This window comes from Dasypus novemcinctus, chromosome 13, assembly GCF_030445035.2.
Source record: "Dasypus novemcinctus isolate mDasNov1 chromosome 13, mDasNov1.1.hap2, whole genome shotgun sequence".
Lineage (NCBI taxonomy): Eukaryota > Metazoa > Chordata > Mammalia > Cingulata > Dasypodidae > Dasypus > Dasypus novemcinctus.
In genome coordinates, this window is record NC_080685.1 from 66,058,214 (window position 1) to 66,079,723 (window position 21,510).

General features: G+C 38.3%; 1 protein-coding gene across 8 annotated transcripts in view; it reads left to right on the forward strand.

Annotated features, from left to right (window-relative positions):
- Positions 1-21,510, forward strand: part of SWT1 (SWT1 RNA endoribonuclease homolog) — a 213,281-nt gene that overhangs the window by 39,830 nt on the left and 151,941 nt on the right. For all 8 annotated transcript variants that reach the window (XM_058274866.2, XM_058274868.2, XM_071207612.1 and 5 more), the window contains one exon: positions 5,150-5,243. In XM_058274866.2, the coding sequence (XP_058130849.1) occupies positions 5,150-5,243 (94 nt within the window). The remainder of the gene's footprint in view (positions 1-5,149; positions 5,244-21,510) is intronic.

Here is a 21,510-nt window from a genome sequence, read left to right on the forward strand (position 1 = left end):
ATATAAATGACAAATATTGGTTATATTTACTGACAGGATTAATTTTCTTTATATTTTCTGGATTTTGTATATTTTCTATAATTATTTTCTAGGCAAAAATAATTTCATAATTTTTTTCCACTCTCATCCATATTTTATTGCTCCAGCGTGAGGACCCTGGGATGGCAATGCCCACTCTGCCTCTAACTCAAGAGGGGGAGATCCCACATGGCTGAAGAATGGAATTCTCCTGCTTGGAGTTGTAGATTCTCTTGGTTCCCTGGTGTGGTGGTTGAGCATCCCCACCTCCCTGTTAGCCGACCTGTGCAAGTCCAACAAACCAGAGAGTAGGTGCTGCAACTCTGCTGAGGCTCAGGGTTCAGCTGGCACACAGTCAGTCCAGAGATTCAAGTGTCCTGAGCATACACCAACCCTAGCGCCAACCACAGGTTCAGTGAAAGTGACAGAAGAGATGTGTAGAGAGGTCACATCTGAGCCCAACTCCATCACACTCAGGATCACAAATTCCAAAGTAGGGCCCACTGGCAAGGCAGTGAACTCCAGAACCATCTGTCATGACTGTAGGACCTGGTGTCTCTGTAGCCCTCAGGAGCATCACTACTGGGATCATATCTACTTTGGCTCTCTCTGAGATCCTGCTGAGATATACATAAGTGAAACCCCTCTAATGACCTCCTGACTCACTTCGAAGTCTCTTAGCCATATAAACTCATTTGTCTTTACCTTTCTCCCCCTTTTATTCAGTGTTTTTTTCTAGTTGCAGCACCAGCTGGTGCTTGGTAGAAATCCCTTGACACCAGGGAGGCTCATTCCTGGGAGTCATGTCCCACAGGGGAAAGGTAATCCATTTACATGCTGAAGTTGGCTTAAAGAGTGGCCACATTTGAGCAACATGGATGCTCTCAGGAGGTAACTCTCAGGAGGTAACCCTGCAGCTCTAGGCCTAGTTGAAATTTTAAACACACAGGCTCCTAAACATTGTCATCAGTATCAAGGGCACATCACTGGACTATCCTTCTTCACTGTTCTTTGTCTTTGCACTTGGGGGATTGTTGCTGCTGTACTGGAAAGTGAGACAGAGTTCCCCAGAGTGGGATCTCAGCACTCTCTCAGTTGTTGTGTGAAACTCCACCCATTATATCAATTACCCAACAAACATCCAAATATATCTATATACTCTATATACATGCCCTGGAGAACTCCCTCCCACCCATGCATCCCCCATCAATGACACCCCCCATCAGTCCTCCTCCCTGCCATAGTTAAACCCCTCTGTGATCCATAACTTCTTCAAAAATGAAGTCTAATATATTGTTGAATTCAGTTAATAGGAAAATGAAATAGTAATAATAGGTTTAAAGATTAGAAATAGAATAATAATTTAGAAAAACTAAAATAGAGTAAAAAATAAATTGGGGTATTTAAAAAATGAAAAATACCATAAAAATATATTTTTGATGTTTTGCCTTTCATCACTATAATAGGTTTTGCTCTGTATGTACAGTGGCAAGACAATCTCTTCCATTTCTTCCTCAGTGCCTACATTTTTTTTTTTTTTAAATGTCTTCAAAAAAGTTTTAGGTCAAAGTAAAGTCACGTATAGAATATAGGGCTCTCCCATATACCCAGCATCAAACCCTTTCCCCCCTTCCCCAGCAGTGATCTTTTTTTTAAAAAAAAAAGTTTTATTTTATTTATTTCTCTCCCCTTCCCCCCTTTGTTTGCTCTCTTTGTCCATTTGCTGTGTGTTCTCCTGTGTCTGCTTCCATTCTTGTCATGCGGCACCAAGAAACTGTGTTGCTTTTTTGTTGCATCATCTTGCTCCGTCAGCTCCCTGTATGTGCAGTGCCACTCCTGTGTGGGCTGTGCTTTATGTGCGTGGGGCACCCCTATGTGGGGGACACCCCTGTGTGGCATGGCACTCCTTGCATGTGCCAGCACTGCATGTGGCCAACTCATCACACGGGTCAGGAGGCAATTATTCTGTTCTTTCACCCTCTCCCCTCGGGGCCCATAGTGACAACCATGCTTCACTGCTTGAAGGGCAAGACTGCTACATACGTGCAATAATGCTGAAGGCTTAACACAGTAGTCTGTCCTCCCCAATTGGGAGCTATCCATGCTCTCAAGAGACACCCTCCCCTCTGTTTGAGAATAACAGGCCTTCCCAGGATGGGTGTATAATACTTTCCTGCTCATTGTATGGGGCTCACCCACTGATATAACACACTATGACATAATGAGCACTCACACACTCCCTAGAAGTCTGCCCCATGTGCACTCTGTGCTGGATGCCCCCCGTCAAACATCTTAAACCAGTACCTTATTTTATTTTTTAAAGAGTTTTCTCAGCATTATAATTTCAACTACATACCCCACAATCTCCCATGTTCACCTGCTCCCCCCCAGCCCTTCCCCCAATTCCATGGACCATCTGACCCATCCTCCCAACCCTAGCCCCCCACAAACCTGCAAAGCCCAACCCAAAACTATCCCTATGCCCCTGTCTTCTTCCTTCACTACATATATTTATTTTTAGGCAAAAATTATTTTATAATTTTATAGGTAAAAATAATTAAGGACAAAAAATAATCTGCCCCCAACCAGTTATTTGTTCCATATTTTAATTTTTTTGTGATATTTATTTATTTACCAAAATTTATGCCAGAAATTAAATGTTGAGGCTGCGGCAGTGAGACAGAAAATGCCTCCAATTGAGAAGCTTATATTATATACATTTAAAAATCTTATTTAATTATAATTTATATAAAATTTAGTTTGGTGTTCTATGTGAGTAAAAGTCATTGCTGTTGAAATGCCATTAATGCTAAATCTTAAGTAATAAATATTATAGTGCTTTTTAAGCACTTACTATTCATTTAATCTTTTTTTTTTTAGATTTTTTTTTCCCACTCCTTGTTGTTTTACGCTCGTTGTCTCCTCTCTATGTCTGTTTGTTGCGTGCTCATCTTCTTAGGAGGCATCAGGAACCGAACCTGGACCTCCCATGTGAATAGCCTGAGCTACCTCTGTTCCCATAATCTTTTTTTTTAGTTAGCAAAGTTGTCAGTTAACAGAAAGATCATGCAGAAAATAGAGTTTCATGTACCTGCCCTCTTATTATTATTTTGCATTAGTGTATGGTACCTTTATTACTATTTCCTGCCTGAGGACTCCCTTGTCTGTCTGCTTGTTGCCTGCTTGTTTTTGTCTGTTTATTGTCTCTGCTCATTGTTTCTGCTCGTTGTTTCCTCTTGTCTACTTTAGTAGGCAACGGGAACTGAACCCAAGACCTCCCATGTAGAAGGTGGGTACCTTTGAGCCACATCTGCTTCCTCCTGGTTGTGTCTACTCGTTTATCAGTTCGTTGCATCAGCTTGTCTTTAGGAGGCACTGATAACTGAACCCAGGACCTCCTGTGTGGGAGGTGGCCCAACTGCTTGAGCCACATCTTCTCCCACCTTTGTTACTATTGATGAGAGAATATTATTCTAATTGCACTATTAACTATAGTCCATAGATTATGTTCAGGTTCATTGTGTTTTATAGTCCAATGGTTGTTTGTTTTTTTTTTTAAAGTCTTTGTTCTGGCAACATATATTCATATCAATGAGATCGTATGATGTTTCTCCTTTTGTGTCTTGCTTATTGCACTCAACATGATTTGCCCTAGAGCACACTTCTTACAAGTGTGAAAGCTGGGATTCAAACCCACATAGGTCTGTTTTCAGAATCTTTGTTTCATTCACTTTGAACAGTACCTGAGCAAGTGCTCAGAAATACTTGTTGAATGACTAAATAGTTCATGAATATTCTTTCAATTTTAGGTGTGTTTTCTGGCTACTTGTATCCTAGAAAATGTAATAATAGAGATAAATCTTAACTTTGTTATCTTTAAATCAATACTGTTTCCTTCAAACCTCCTTTTGTATGCTTAGCTGAGTAGCTAAAAATTAACTAATGATTTTGAGCTACCCGTTTTTTATTATTAGTGGCATTTACTCTCTGGGCTAAAAGAAGTAAAATTGGCTGCTGTGATAAATATTTGTCATCTGAGTAAGGAACAGAATTTCCTCTCATGCTCTAAGATCAGTTGTGTTCCATCTGGAATTTACTACTAGATTATGAGTCCCCAAAGTTTTATTTGTCTTTGCATCTCTAGTTTCTTAGCACAGAGCCATCCCAAAGTAGGTCCATTATAAATATTTATTGCATGATTGAATGTATTTTCTTATGTGAATGATTAGAGACTAAACTAAATAATATGGGTTAACAGTAGAGGGGAGAAAAACAGTAAATTGGGAACAAGGTTGAAGCTTGCTGGCTAGTATGTCTTGAATTTTGGTGTGAAAGAGAATCACCAAGGGCTTAAATTGGTTTCTGGGTCCAGGATCCAAAGATTCTAATCCAAGTAGGTCTGGGGTGTGGTCCTGGAATGTGAATGATTAACCTGTGCCCTAGGGAGTTCTGATGCAGGTAGTATATGGATGGACCTATGAGAAACACTCTTAGGCCCTATTTCTACACATTGCATTATTTTTTTTCCCAAAACTGAACTTTTACTACCTGTTTTAAGATTTGGAGAATGCCAAAGGGCACCTGTCATCCACTGATTATGTTTGTTAGAAATTACTTTTTGTGTTCTCTGACTATAGCACATGTTGCCCTTTCCTGTACATCTCTAAATTTTACTGTTTTAGAGATTAAGGAAAAGCAGGCACAAAAAACTGGTTCAGTTGCTGGTAGTCCATTACTTTACAGACCTCTTTGGGTAAAGTAATTTTAAGCATGATGTAATCATGTGAGTTACTTATAATCTCTTAAGTGATTGAAGTGAGGCTAGAATTTATAACTTTTGGTTTTGAGTTTGAGATTTAGCTTCTGATCATATCTCTTTCCTTTAAGTTTATTAATAACCATACTTTTTTTTCATTTTAGAAGTAAACTAACCACTTTATTAAACCCACAACTATATGCTATGTGATTTCCAGATCCAGAATTTTCAAGGCATTGTTTTGCTGTCTTATTTTCCTCTTTTTATTTAAAAAGTTTTCTCCTAGATGTTTTTGATTACTATAACATCGATTATTTCATATGGTATGCATGTTTCTAGCATGCCTATTGACAGTTACTTTTGTTAAATTTACAGATGGATTGAGTGATGAGAACAATGATGATCGAGTATTAAAATGCTGCCTTCAGTACCAGAAATTATTCCCTTGTTCTTTTGTTGTTCTGTGCACGTGAGTTTCATAGTCATTTCACTTTTTTAAAAGTAGAAATATATGTTAAATAATTTAAAAAATCATATTGTATCTACCATATCAAGGATCAGAAACATAATTTTCTAAGTCTGCCACTGAGTATATTCACTTATATATGATAAGCTTATATTGTGTGAACCATAGAAGAGTGAGATATATATCTCAAAGTGATGAAGTGAAAGTTTCAATTTAATGAATGTAATATTCAGAAAACTTTTGAAAAAGCAGAAGGAAGTTACTTTGATAGCCTAATAATATAGTTTAAAAGTCAAAATCTGACAGAATTTTTGGTCATGAGGCAAAGAGGTTATTTATTTTATTTGGAGTGTCAGTGGGAAGTTTATGCTGTAGTCGTGTTCTGGATGCCTGGTTTGGAGCTATGACTCTACCACCTATCAGTTTTGTGACCTTGGACAAGTTGCATAACTTAGTTTGCCTAAGTATAAAAAATAGGGAGGATATTTTATATACCTGTCTCATGGAATTATTATCTATTGAATCAGATTGTATATGGAAAGAACTTTGAATAGTGCCTAGTATGTATTAAAATCTCAGTAGGAATTTTTCATCCTTCTCTCTCCTTCCTCCTTTATCTCCTCCATTCTGCACTAATATTTTCATAAGTTCATTCTAAGGTAAAACTCATATAATGCTAAACAAAACTGTATTCATTATACATGAAAAAAGGTTTTGAAGGGACATTTAATTTGGAATTTTGATCTAAATTTTCATCTCTACTAAAATGGAGTTCTTTTAGGTTCATGATCATGTCTAAATTTTCTATGTTGAATGGAGTAGTTATTGAAAGTTTATAGCCCTAAGATTTTTCTTGTAAGATATCTTGGTTAATATCACTTTAATTGTCTTCAGAGATAGTGATATTCTTTTTTGGTATTAAAGGAAATACTGGTGATATCTCTAAGTTTTAAGTTATTCTTTTTATATAGGACATAATATACTGGAATTTGTTGAAGGCTAAAGTAGAATTAGTAAGATGTAAACCACCTTGAATTTGAAATAAACTAAATTTGTGAGGTAATTGTTTATGTAATTTTTTTCAGTGCAGTTTGGAATGAAAATCAAATTGGCAAAACTATCAATTTTTCAATCCTGCAGTCACTGGGGATTAACAGGTGTAATTTTTTAGTTAAAAGAAATTTTGTAGTGAAATATTACTTTTAATTCTGACATTGTCATATTCCTGATGAGCCTGTATTTTTTTCTCTTTAAATGGAGATAACTGTACTTACTGCAAATCACACCTACTTATTTTGAAGATATGTTTATACTAATTAACTGGATGATGATTGCTCTAGTTTGCTAAAAGCTGTCGATGCAATATACCATAAACAGTTTGGCTTTTATAATTGGAATTTACTAGGGTAAAAGCTTATAGTTCTGAGGCTGTGATTTATGTTCCAAATCAAGGTATCATCAGAGGTGCTGCCTCACTGAATTGCAGCTGAGGACGTCATCTAAAGATCTCTCTCTCGGAGCTCAGCTGTGGGCAGTCAAGCACATGGCAGGGCATAATGGTGGCCTGCTCATCTCTCTCCTCTTCTCAGAGCCTGTCTCTTTCACCTTTGAGCTGCTCTGTGGACCCAGCCTCTCAGGGGCCTTGTTGCTTCAGCTCCAGGTTGCTCCATGGATCCCAGCCTCTGGCCTCTCTCTCAGCCTCATGGGCTGTCTCTGTTTTTCAGCTGCTGTAGGTGATCCTGGAGTTTTCTCTCACATGGTAGGGTAAAATGGCAACTCTCTTTGTCTATGTTCTGTTTATGTAAGACTCCAGTAAAAGGATTAGGACTCACTCTGGGTCCCACAATCTAATCAAAGGCCTTTAACCAAAATGATCTAATAAAAAGTGATCTAATCAAAAGGTCCCTTGACTGAATCTAACCAAAAGGTCCCACATACAATAGGTTCATATGCACAGGGAGGGGTTAGCTTAAGAACATAATTTTCTAGAGTCCAAAAAAGACTCAAACCAGGACATTGAAGATGATGATGGTTAATATTAGTTGATAATTATAATAATATTAAAAACTTTTCTAACACTATATTCTATATTTCATTCTAATGGTTAATGTATAATACAACCCTAAATACGGACAAACAACCCTCAATTTATATCTTCAGTCCATAACTCTCTTCTGAGCTCCAGATTAGTATATTTAACTACTTATTTGATATTTCTACTTGGATGTCTCATAGACAGTCTGAAACCATTATCTCCAAAAGAGAACTCTTGAACTTCCCTTTTAAATTGTTCTCCAAATAAAAAGTGCCATCTTAACCCATTTGGGCCAGAAGCCCCAGAGTCATTTTTCGTACCTCCCTTTCCCTCGTAATCTATAGCCAGCCAATTGGCAAGTCCTTTTAATTCTATATCCAAAACATGGTTATATGGCTTTCTTTTTTTCATCTCCCCTACCACTGTCTCTGTCCAGCCATGTTATTTTTCCCTCAACTTCTACTCTATGACTAATTATGCTTTCAATTTCTGCACTTGCTCTCCTTCATTTATTCTTAAAAAATCTAAAGTGGTATTTATTTATTTTTTGTTTTTAAAAATATTTTTTTTTTGGAGAATTTCAGCAGTACTCAAAGTGAACAGAAGAGTTAATCCCTTGTACCCAGCTACAGTAATCAAGATTCTGCCATTTTTATGTCATCTTTATCTCCATCCACTCCCCATTTCCCTAACTTATTATTTTGATACTGTTCTTAATATTTTGAGGGGAAATGTGTATGTATTGAAATTCACATCGAACTTTAACCATGCAGTGTTGATAAATGGAAATACCCGTGTAACCCACATCCCTGTCCATATATGCAACATATTTATCCCCGAAAGTACTCCTGTACTCTTTGTCCCCTTTTTCTAATTTTTAAAGTGGAAGCTTAGAATTGATTTGAGTCTACTATAAATTTCCCTCTTAACACTGCTTTTCTTGCATCCCACAAATATTGATAAGTTGTGTTATTATTTTCATTCAATTTAATATGGTTTATAATTTCCCTTGTGAATTTTCTGTGTGATCCATGATTATTTAGATGTTTGTTACTTAATTCCAAATGTTTGCAAATTTTCAAGATACTTTTCTTTATTGATTTGGAGTTTAATTCTGTTATGGCTCGAGATTATACATTTCTGTTCTCTTAAGTTTGTTAAAGTTTATTTTGTGGCTAAGATTATTGTCTATCTTAGGGAGTGCAGTGTTTCATGTGTTCTTGAAAAGAATGTGTATTTTGCTGATGTGTATGGAGTATTCTATAAATTTCAATTAGATCAAGTTGGTGGATGGTGTTGTTTAGGTCTCCTATACCCTTACTGGTTTTCTGTTCTTTAATTTTATGATTACTGAGAGAGGAGTGTTTGAAATCTCTAATATAATGTAGGATTTATCTTTTTTTCCTTATGGTTTTATTCATTTTGCTTCATTTATTATTTTTCAAAGATTTATTATTTATTTATTTCTCTCCTCTTCCCTCCCCCCAGTTGTCTGTTCTCTGTGTCTGTTTGCTGTGTGCTTTTCTGTGTCTGGTTGTATTCTTGTCAGTGGCACTGGGATCTGTCTCTTTTTTGTTGCGTCATCTTGCTGCATCAGCTCTGTGTGTGTGTGGTGCCACTCCTGGGTGGGCTGCGCTTTTTTCACATAGTCCAGCTCTCCTTACAGGGCACATTCCTTGCGTGTGGGGCTCCCTTATGTGGGGGACAGGGCTTGCCAGGGCCCGGCAGGGCACTCCTTGCGCGCATCAGCACTGCACATGGGCCAGCTCACCACACAGGTCAGGAAGCCCTGGGTTTGAACCCTGGACCTCCCATGTGGTAGGTGGACACTCTATCTGTTGAGCCAAATCCGCTTTCCTGCTTCATGTATTTTGTCTTGATTTTCTTTTTTTAAGGTGGAATTGGGGATTGAATCCCGGACCTTGTACATGGGAAGCAGGCGCTCAACCACTGAGCTATACCTGCTCCCTTACTTCACGTGTTTTGAAGCTCTGTGTGATTGTTTAGGATTGTCTTTCTTTTATAATTATGTATTGTCTGGTTCTGAAGTCTCTTTTGTTTAGTATTAAAATAGCTACTTCAGCTTTCTTTTGGTTGATATTCATATGGTATTTCTTTTTCCGTCCTTTTACTAATAACCTATCTATATCTTAATAGTTATAGTAGTTTCTTACAGATAACATATAGTTCTTTTTATCCAGGTTACAATCTCTGTCTTTTAATTGATAAGTTTGCACTATTCAAATTTAATTGGTTAGATTAAATTATGCTATTTGCTAATTGTGTTTTTTTTGTTCCATCTGTCCTTTTTTTTTTTTTTAAGATTTATTTTTTATTTATTTCTTTCCCCTTCCCCACCACCCCAGTTGTCCGCTTTCTGTGTCCATTTGTTCTGTGTTCTGTATCAGCTTGCATTTTTGTCAGCAGCACCAAAACATGTTGCATCATCTTGCCATGTCAGCTGTCCGTGTGTGTGGCACTACTCCTGGGCAGGCTGTGCTTTATTCGCGTGGGGCGGCTCTCCTTATGGGGTGCACTCCTTGTGTGTGGGTGGGGACACCCCTGCATGGCACGGCACTCCTTGTGTGCATCAGCACTGTGTGTGGGCCAGCTCGCTGCATGGGTCAGGAGGCCCTGGGTTTGAACCCTGGACCTCCCATGTGGTAGGCGGACGCTCTGTCGGTTGAGTCAAATCCACTTCTGTCCATCTGTTCTTTTTGTTTCTTGTTTGTTTGTTTAATCTCTTTTATTTGTTTTGGTTTTGTCTTTATTTTTTCCCATTTGTTCTTTTTTTCTCTTTTTTCTTTTCCTTTCTTCTCTTGGGTTAATTGTGTATTTTTTATACCATTTCATCTCCATTACTTATACCTTAAAAAATATATTTTATTGTTGACCTAGTGTTTATAATATGTATCTTTATTGGGGCATTCTTGTCTTGTTCCTGATCTTAGAGGGAAAGCTTTTCAGTCTTTCACCATTAAGTACAATATTAGCTGTGGGGTTTTTTGTTTCTTTGTTTGTTTGTTCTGGAGGTACCTGGGATTGAACCCAGGATCTTTATACATGCAAAGCAGTTCTCAGCCACTGAGCCATGCCCCTCCACTGTGGGTTTTTTGATATATGCCTTTAATATGTTAAAGAAGTTTCCTTTTATTACTGTTGTTGTGTTTTCACCAAGAAGGAGTGCTGGATTTGGTCAAATGCCTTTTCTGCATCAATTGAGATGATCATGTGTTTTTCCCCTTTATTCTATTAATGTAATATATTAAATTAGTTGATTTTCTTGTGTTGAACTACCCTTGCATACCAGGGATAATCAAACTTGGTCATGGTATATAATTCTTTTATGTGCTGTTGGATTCTGTTTTGTAATATTTTGTTGAGGATTTTTGCATCTATATTCATAAGAGGTAATGGTCTGTTACTTTCTTATAGTATTTTATCTGGCTTCGGTTGGCCTTGTAAAGTGAATTAGGGAGTGTTCCCTCCTGTTCAGTTTTTTGGAAGAGTTTGAACAGGGCTGGTGTAAAGTCTTAGAATGCTTGGTAAAATTCTCCTGGGAAGCTATCTGCTCCTGGAATTTTCTCTGTTGGGAGGTTTTTGATTATTGACTCAGTCTCTTTATTAGTAATTGGCTTGTTAAGATCTTCTATTTCTTCTTAAGTCAATGTATGTAGTTTGTGTGTTTCCAGGAATTTGTCCATTTCATCTAGGTTATCTTACCTAATTTCTTGGCATACAAATGTTCATAGTATCTTCTTAGAGTCCTTTTTATTTCAGCAGGGTCCTCCTTTTCATTCTGATTGGCATCCTTTCTCTTTTTCTCCTTTGCAGTCTAGCTAAAAGTTTGTCAATTTTATTGATCTTTTCAAAGAATCAACTTTTGGTTTGGTTTTGTTGAATCTTTTTTTTTTGGTTCTCTATTTCATTTATCTCTGACCTAATATTTGTTATTTCCTTCCTTCTGCTCACTTTGAGTTTAGTATACTCTTCTTTTTCTAGTTCTTCCACTTTTGAGGTTAGGTCTCTAATTTTAAGTCTTTGTTCTTTTTTAATGTAGGCATTTAGAGCTATAAGTTTTCCTCTCACCACTACCTGTGCTATATCCTGTAAGGTTTGGTATGTTGTATTTTCATTTTCATTTACCTCCAGATAATTCCTAATTTCCTTTGTGATTTCCTTTTTGAACCCATTGGTTAAGAGTATGTGGTTTAATTCCACATATTTATGAATTTTCCATTTTTTCATCTGTTATTGATTTCTTACCTCATTCTGTTGTGGTAAGAGAAGATATATTGTATGATTTCAGTATTTTAAAAATTTATTGTAACTTGTTTTGTGACCTAATATATATTGGAGAATGATCCATGTGCACTAGAGAAGGAGTGTATTCTGTTCTTATTGTGTGAAGTGTAATTCTGGTTTGACTTTTTTTTCCCCTATGATCTCTTTATTTATTTATTTTTTAAATGTTACATTCAAAAAATACAAGAGGTTCCCATATGCCTCCTCATGTTCCCTCACCCCACTCCTCCCACATGAAGAACCTCTTTCATCATTGTGGCACATTCATTACATTTGGTGAATACATTTTGCTTTTTAAAGATTTATTTTTATTTATTTCTCTCCCCTCCCCCCCACCCCCATTGTCTACTCTCTTTGTCACCTCGCTGTGTGTTCTTCAGTGCCCTCTTGCACCCTCAGTGGCACCAGGAAACTGCATTTCTATTTTGTTACAGCATCTTGCTGCGTCAGCTCTCTGTGTGTGCAGTGCCACTCCTGGGCAGGCTGCACTTTTTTCATGCGGGGTGGCTCTCCTTGCAGGGCGCACTCCTTGCATGTGGGGCACCCCTACGTGGGGGTGCCCTTGCATGGGACAGCACTCCTTGCATGCCACAGCTCTGCACAGGGGCGAACTCAACACAAAGGTCAGGAGGGCCTGGGGATCGAACCCTGGACCCTCCCATATGGTAGGCAGATGCTCTATAAGCTGAGCCATATCCGTTTCCCACGGCGAATACATTTCGGAGCACTGCTGTACCACATGGATAATAGTTTACATCGTAGTTTACACTCTCCCCCAGTCCATTCAGTGGGTTACGGCAGGATGTATAATGTCTGGAATCTATCCCTGCAGTATCATTTAGGACAACTGCAAGTCCCAAAAATGCCCCCACATCACATCTCTTCTTCCCTCTCTCTGCTCTCAGTAAATACCGTGGCCACTTTCTCCACATCAATGCTACAATTTCTTCCATTACTAGTCACAGTAGTTCCATAGTAGAATATTAGTAAGTCTACTCTAATCCATATTTTATTACTACATCCTGTGAACCCTGGGATGGTGATGTCCACTCCACCTCTAAATTGAGAAGGGGCTTAGATCCCACATGGCTGATGGATGGAATTCTCCTGCTTGCAGTTGTAGGCACTCTCGGTTTCCTGGTGTGGGGGTTGACCATCTTCACCTCCCTGTTAGCTGGCCTGGGTAAGACCAACGAACCAGAGAGTAGGAGTCTGCTGAGGCTCAGGGCCAAGCTGGCACATTGGCAGTCCAGAGATTCAAGTCTCCTGGGTATACACCAACCCTAGTGGCAACCACAGGTTCAGTAAAAGTGACAGAAGAGGCATGTGTAGAAGGGTCACGTCTTAGTCCAGCTCCATCACACTCAGGAACTCAAATTCCAAAGTAGGGCCAACTGACATGGTACTGAATTCCAGAGCCATTTGCCATCACCATAGAACCTGTGGGTCTCCATAGTCCTCAGGAGAACCACTACCTGGGGTTGTATCTACTTTGGCTGACTCTGGGGTCCTGCTGAGGCGTGCATAAGTGCAACCCCCCTGATGACCTCCTGAGTCTTTTTTAAAGACTCTTATTCATATAAACTAATTTGTCTTTGCCATTTCCTCCTTTTATTCAAGGTCAAAAAGCAGTTTTAACACATGAGCCTACATATAGGCTGAGATAGTCTGCTGATCTGAATTGACTCTTTTATTCAAGGTCTTTTTTTAGTTACATCACCAGCTGGTGCTTGGAAGTAATCCCTCAGCACCAGGAAGGCTCATTCCCGGGAGTCATGTCCCACGCTGGGGGGAAAGTAATGCATTTACATGCTGAGTTTGGCGTAGAGATTGGCTATATTTGAGCAACATGGAGGCTCTCAGGAGGTAATGCTTAGGCACCCTGCAGCCCTAGGCCTAGTTCATATTTCAGACACACAGGCTCATAAGCATAGTCATCAGTATCAAGGGCTCATTGTTGGGCCATCCTTCTTTGTTGGTCTTTGCCGTTGCACTTGGGGGATCGTTGCTGTTCCATTGGGGAATGTGATACATCCTCAGTTATCACTTGTAACTGTAATTACTATGAAAATACCCTACATATATCCAAAAATTTTTATGTATCCTATACATGCCCTGGAGAACTCCTTCCCAACCATGTGCCCCCCATCAATAACATCCCACACCCGTGTTCCTGTCCTGCCATAGTTGAACCTCTCTGTGGTCCAAAACTTGTTAAAAAATGAAGCCTAATATATTGTCAAATTCAATTAATAATAAAATGAAATATAGTGATGGGTTTAAAGATTAGAGATAGAATACATACTAGTTTAGAAAAAAACTAAAATAAAGTAAAAATAAATTGGGGTATTAAAAAATGAAAAATATTATACAGCTTTGTTTTTGACGTTTTGCCTTTCATCACTGCAATAAGTGTTGCCCAGTAGGTACAGTGGCAAGGAAATTTCTTTCATTTCTTCCTCAGTATCTATATTCTTTCTTTTTTTTTTCTTCTAATTTTTAATTTTGTCTTCACAAAAGTTCTAGATTATAGTAATTCACATATACAATATAGGGGACTCCCATATATCCAACATCAAACCCTTTCCCCCTTCCCCAGCAATGTTTTTACATGTTCATGTTATATTTCCTGCAGCTGATGTACAGATATTGAAACATAGCTTTCAAACATGGTTCCATTTTGGTTTACATTATGGTTTATATTTTAAACTGTACAATTTTCTAAATTTTTTGTTACCCTGTGTTTTACATTGTGGTTTACATTTTAGCCTATGGACTTTTATACATTTTTGGTGTAATTTAACATGTCCTTTATCCATCATTGCATGATCCTATGGAACACTTATATAACCCCCCAGTTAACCCTAATTCCATCTATTCTATACTTCTCTCCCTTTCCCCTCAGAGCCCCCAGCGGCAATCAATCTTCGTTACTTGAAGGACCAGATTCACAGATACTTGCAACAATGCTGAGGGCTTGATATACTAGACTGCCCTAACCCATTGGGAGCCAACAATTCTCTCAAGAGACACAATTCCCTCTGTTGGAGAACATCAGTCCGCCCCAGGATGTGGGTATACCTCCCCACTCACTGTATGGGTCTCCACCCAATGATATAACACACTATGACAACATGAACACTCACACACTCCCTAGAAGCCTGCCCCTGTGCCAGATGCCCCCCCACCTTAAGTATCTTAAGCAGGTAATACTTCCTTGTTATATTTTCTAAAGAGTTTTCTCAACATTATAGTTTCAACCACATACCTGACAATCTCCCATGTTCAAATGTTCTCCTTAGCCCTCCCCCCAATTCCTTGGGCCATCTGACTCATCCTCCCAACCTTAGCTACCCTCAAGCCCACAAAGCCCCACCCAAAGGTATCCATATGCCCCCATCTTATCCCTTCCCTGTACAAATACTTACCTCCAGCTTATCATTGATTTCACCCATGTAGGTGTTAGCTCGCAACCTTTCTCTCCCCTCCAACTTCCTTTAAGCCTATCATCCTGTGTCTAGCTCTCTGAGACAGCTTGGTTTGCTTACTTCATGTCAGAGAGGTCATGTAGTATTTGTCCTTCAATGCCTGACTTGCTTCACTCAACATAAGGTGCTCAAGATTCATCTATGCTATCCCATGTGTTTGTACTGTATTCCTTCTTATAGCTGAGGGAGTATTCCATTGTATGTGAATACCACATTTTATTTATCCATTCATCTCTTGATGGGCATTTGGGTTGATTCCAACTTTTGGCAATAGTGAATAAGGCTGCTGTGAACATTGGTGTGCATATATTAGTTTGTGTCCTTGTTTTCACTTCTTCTGGGTATATACCCAGCAGTGGAATTGCTGGGTCATATGGCAAATCTATAGCTACTTTTTTGACAAACCGCCAAACTGTCCTCCAGAGTGGCTGAATCTTTCTGCATTCCCACCAGCAGTGGATGAGTGTTCCCATTCCTCCACATCCTCTCCAACACTTACAGTCTTTGGTTTTTTTGATAGCTCCCAGTCTCATGGGAGTAAGATGGTATCTCATTGTAATTTTGATTTGCATTTCCCTAATAGCTAGTGATTTGGAGCATTTTTTCATGTACTTTTTAGCCATTTGTATTTCTTCTTTGAAGGAGTGTCTATTCAAATCTCTTGCCCATTTTTATTTTATATTTAAATTTATTTTCGAGATATAGGCGTTCTTTATGTATGCAGGCTATTAGTCTCCTATCAGATATATGATTAGCAAATATTTTCTCCCATTGGATAGGCTGTCTTTTCACTTTCTTGACAAACTCCTTTGAGGTGCAAAAGGCTTTAATTCTGAGGAAGTCTCATTTATCTCTTTGTTCTTTTGCTGCTCATGCTTTGGGTGTGAAATTCATGAAGCCATTTCCTATTACAAGGTCCTATAAATGCTTCCCTACATTGTTTTCCAAGGTCTTTATGGTCTTGGCTCTTATATTTAGGTCTTTGATTCATCTTGAGTTGATTTTTGTATAAGGTGTGAAATGGTAATCCTTTTTCGTTCTTTTGCGTGTGGGTATCCAGTTCTCCAGGCACCATTTGTTGAAGAGGCCATTCTCTTCCAGTTGAGTGGGTTTGGTGGCCTTGTTGAATATCATGTGGCTGTATATATAAGGATCTATATCAGAATTCTCATTTCGGTTCCATTGGTCAGTGTGTCTATCTTTGTGCCAATACCATGCCATTTTCACTACTGTAGCTTTGTAGTATGTTTTGAAGTCAGGTAGTGTGATTCCTCCAATTTCATTTTTCTTTTTCAATATGTCTTTGGCTATTTGGGGCGTCTTTCCTTTCTAAATAAATTTCATAGTTTTTCTAGTTAATAAAAAAATGCTGTGTTGATTTTTATTGGGATTGCATTAAATGTGTAGATCAGTTTTGGTAGCATAGACTTCTTAATAGTATTTAGTCTTCCTATCCATGAACAGGGAATATTCTTCCATTTATTTAGGTCTTCTTTGATTTTCTTGAACGGCATTGTGTAGTTTTCTTTGTAGAAGTCTTTTAAATCTTTAGTTAAACATATTGCTAGGTATTTGATTTTTTTATTTACCATTTCAGATGGTATTTATTTCTTGATTTCCTCCTGAGATTGCTCATTACTGGTGTACAGAAATGCCACTAATTTTTGTGCATCGATCTTATAACCTGTGACTTTACTGAACTCATTTATAAGTTATAGAAGCTTTGTTGTAGACTCCTCAGGGCTTTCTATGTATAGGATCATGTCATCTGCAAATAGTGAAATTTTGACTTCTTTCTTTCGAATTTGGATGCCTTTTAAGTCTGGTTCTTGCCTCAGTGCTTGAGCAAGTACTTCTAACACAGTGTTAAATAGAAGGGGTGAAAGTGAGCATCCTTGTCTTGTTCCTTATCTTAGAGGGAAAGATTTTAGGACTTCACCATTGCAAATGATGTTAGCTGTGTGTTTTTCATACATACCCCTTTTTTTTAAAGATGAAAGTTTTTTCTTTTTAAGACTTATTTTTTATTCATTTCTCTCCCTGCTCCCCCCCACTCCCCCATCTGCTCTCTGTGTCCATTCGCTGTGTGTTCTTCTCTGTCCGCTTGTATTCTTGTCAGCGGTACCAGGAATTTGTGTCTCTTTTTGTTGTGTCAGCTCTCCATGTGTGTGATGCCACTCCTAGGCAGGTTGCATTTTTTTCGCGCAGGGTGGCTCTCCTTACTGGGTGCATTCCTTTGCGCTTGGGGTTGGGGTTCCCCTACGCGGGGGACACCCCTGTGTGGCACGGCACTCCTTGGGCGCATCAGCACTATGCATGGGCCAGCTTCACCACACAGGTCAGGAGGCCCTGGGTTTGAACCTTGGACTTCCCATATGGTAGGTGGATGCTGTATCCATTGTGCCAAATCCGCTTTCCTCATATAAACCCTTAATCATGTTCAGAAAGTTTCCTTCTATTCCGATGTTTTGCAGTGTTTTTATCAAGAAAGTGTGCTGTATTTTGTGAAATGTTTTTTTCTGTATCTATAGATATGATCATGTGACTTTTTTCCTTCAATATGTTTATGTGGTGTATTACATTAATTAATTTTCTCATGTTGAACCATCCTTGCATACCAGGAATGAATCCCACTTGGCCATGGTGTATAATTTGTTTAATGTGTTGTTGAATATGATTAGCAAGTATTTTGTTGAGGATTTTTGCATCTAGGTTCATTAGAGAGATTGGTCTGTAATTTTCCTTTCTTGTGGTGTCTTTGTTTGCCTTTGTATTGGAGTAATGTTGGCATCATAGAATGAGTTAGGCAATGTTCCTTCTGTTTGGATTTTTTGCAAGAGTTTAAGCAAGATTATGTTGGTTCTTTCTGGAATATTTGGTAGAATTCACCTGTGAATCCATCTGGCCCAGGGCTTTTCTTAGTTGGGAGGTTTTTAATGACTGATTCTATCTCATTCCTTGTGATGGGTTTGTTGAGATCATCAATTTCTTCTTATGTCAATGTAGGCTGCTTATGTGTTTCTAGGAATTTGTCCATTTCCTCTAAATTGTCCTTCTTATTGGAATATAGTTTTTCAAAGTAACCTCTTATGGTAGTCTTTTTTTTTTCTGTGGGATCAGTGGTGATATCCCCTTTCTAGTTTCTTATTTTGTGTATTTGCATCTTCTCTCATTTTTTCTTTGTAAGTCTAGCTAAGGGTTTGTCAATTTTATTGATCTTCTCAAAGAACCAGCTCTTGGTTTTGTTTATTTTTTCAAGTTCTTTCTTATTTTCTATTTCATTTAGTTCTGCTCCAATCTTTGTTATTTCTTTCTTTCTTCTTCCTTTGGATTTAGTTAGTTTTTTTTTTTTTTTTTTTTACAAATTCCTCCAATTGTAAAGTTAGTTCTTCAGTTTTAGCTCAGGTCTTTCTTGATGTATTAATTTATGGCTATAAATTTCCCTCTCAGTACAGCTTTTGCTGCATCTCATATTTTTTTTAAAAATTTCTCTCCCTTTCTCCCCATCCCCAGTTGTCTGCTCTGTGTCCATTTGCTGTGTGTTCTTCTGAGTCCGCTTGTATTCTTGTCTGCAGCACCAGTTATCTGTGTCTCTTTTTTTGTTGCGTCATCTTGCTGAGTTAGGTCTCCATGTGTGCGGTGCCACTCCTGGCCAGGCTGCACTTTTTTCATGCTGTACCACTCTCCTTGTCAGGTGCACTCCTTGCATGTGGGGCTCCGCTATGCAGGGGACACCTCTGTGTGGCAGGGCACTCCTTGTGCATGTTAGTACTGCACATTGTCTAGCTTATCACACAGATCAGGAGGCCCTGGGTTTGAATGTTGGACCTCCTTTGTGGTAGGTATACACTCTATCCATTGAGCCAGATTCACTTCCCTCCCATAAGTTTTGATATGTTGTGTTGTCATTTTCATTAGTTTCAAGGTAGTTATTGATTTCTTTTGAGATTCTCTCCTTTACCCACTGTTTTTCTGAGAATGTATTGTTTAACTTCCATATCTTGGTGCCAAATCTGGATCTCTGGCCCTTGCAGATTTCCAGCTTCATTGCACTGTGATCAGAAAAATTATTTTGTATGATTTCAATCTTTCTGAATTCACTGAGACTTTCCTTGTGGTCTAGCATGTGGTCTATCTTGGAGAATGATCCATGTGTGCTTGAGAAGAATGTATATCCTGCTGTATTTGGGTGTAATATTCTGTATATGTCTATTAGGTCCAGATTCTCTAATATATTGTTTAAAGTCTTTTTTTTTTTTTTAATGAAAAGATAATAAAATAACAGTTTCTCATCACTGTACATTTAAGACTGCATGCTTCTGAATGGAGAGATCAGTCTTCAATGAATTGCTTTTTTTCTATGACACTTTGGGGAGCTGCCATGCAGCTCTGACCTGAATTTTCTTTATTTCTTTATTGATTCTCTTTTGAGATGTGTTGTCCAATGGTGATAGTGGTGTATTAAAGTCTCCCACTATAATTGTAGAGGCATCTATTCCTTCACTTAGTTTTTTCAGTGTTTGCCTCACATATTTGGAGGCACCCTTGTAGGAGCGTAAATGTTTATTATTCTTTCTTCTTGAAAGATTATCCCTTTCATTAATATGTAGTGTCCACCTTTGTCTCTCACAATTGTTTTGCATTTAAAGTCTATTTTGTCTGATATTAATGTAGCTATTCCTCCCCCTTTTTGGTTATTATTTGCTGTAAGATTGTTTTCCAGCCATGCACTTTCAATCTCCTTGAATCCCTGGGTCTAAAATGTGTTTCTTGTAGCCAGCATATAGATGGGTCATATTTCCTTATCCAATCTTCCAATCTATGTCTCTTAAGAGGTGAGTTTAATCCATTGACATTCAGTGTTATTACTTTCAAGGAATTACTTGTATTAGCCATATTTTCTTTGGATTTGTGTTCGTCATATTTTGTTTGATTTTCTTTCTCTTTTTGTCTTTTTAGTTCTTACACTGTCTTCCAACTCTGTCTCCTGCTTTTTTCTTTTCTCTTGCAGAACTTCCTTTAGTATTTCTAGAAGGTCAGGTTTCTTGTTGGCATATGTTTTAGTCAGCCAAAGGAGTGCTGATGAAAAATACCAGAAATTGATTGGTTTTTATAAAGGGTATTCATTTGGGTTAGGAGCATACAAATATCAGGCCATAAAGCATAAGCTACTTCCATCACCAAAGTCTATTTCCACATATTGGAGCACAATGGCTGCTGACATCTGTGAGGGTTCAGGCTTTCTGGGTTCCTCTGGGCTCAACTCTTCTGTTATCTCCACAAGGTCAGCTGCAGACTTTGAGGCCCTCTAGACTTTGCCTCTTTCCACATGGTTAGCTGTAGACTATCAGGAAACGGCTCTGACTCTTTCCCCAGGGCTCTGGCATAAGACTTCAGCATCAAACTCCAATATCAACATCAGAAACCTTCAACTCTGTTCTTTGTCATGCCTTTTTTCTGTGAGTCCCCACCCACCAAGGTGTGGAGACTCAATGCCCTCATCATAACTCAATCATGCCCAGGTACAGATCAGATTATAAGCATAATCCAATAGTTATTTTTGGAATAAATAACCATATCAAACTGCTACAGCATATTCTCTTAGTTTCTGTTTATCTGTGAATATTTTGAACTTTCCATCATTTTTGAATGCTAACTTTGCTGGATAGAGTATTCTTGTTTGGAAATTGTTTTTAGTACCTTGACTATGTCATGGTACCATGGTACCATGGAGGTCTTCTTGCCTCCATGGTTTCAGATGAGAAATCAGCACTTAATCTTATGGAGCCTCCTTTGTATATGATGGTTCTCTTTCCTCTTGCTGCTTTTACTCTTTTCTTTTTGTCTTGAGCATTGGATAATTTGACAAGTATATGTCGTGGGGTAGGCCTGTTGGAATTTATACTGTTTGGGGTGCATTGTGCTTCCTGGACATGTACCTCCATCTCCCTCAATAGGTTTGGGAAGTTTTCAGCCATTATTTCCTCCAACACCTCTTCTGTCCCCTTTCTCTTCTCTTCTCCTTCTGGGATGCCTTTAATGTCTGTGTTTGTATATTTTGTATTGTCATTCAGGTCCCTAAGTCCCTGCTGGATTTTTTCTTTTTACAGATCAGTTCTTCTGTGTTTGATTCAGATGTACTGCCTTCCACATCACTAATTCTTTCCTCTGCCTCTTCAACTCTGCTGTTATTTGCTGAGAGTATGTTTTTGATTTTTTTGGATTGTGCTGTTTATCACCGTCATATCCGTTATCTTTTTGTGTATGATTACAGTTTCTTCTGTATGCTCTCCAAGTGTTTTCTTAATATACTTAATCTCTTCCTTCACTTTATCAAATTGGTCTATAATATGTGTTTTGAGAGCTTTGATTAGTTGTTTGATGTTCTGCTTCTTTTCCTGGTTTTTAGTTTATTCATTGGATTGGGCCATGTTTTCTTGAT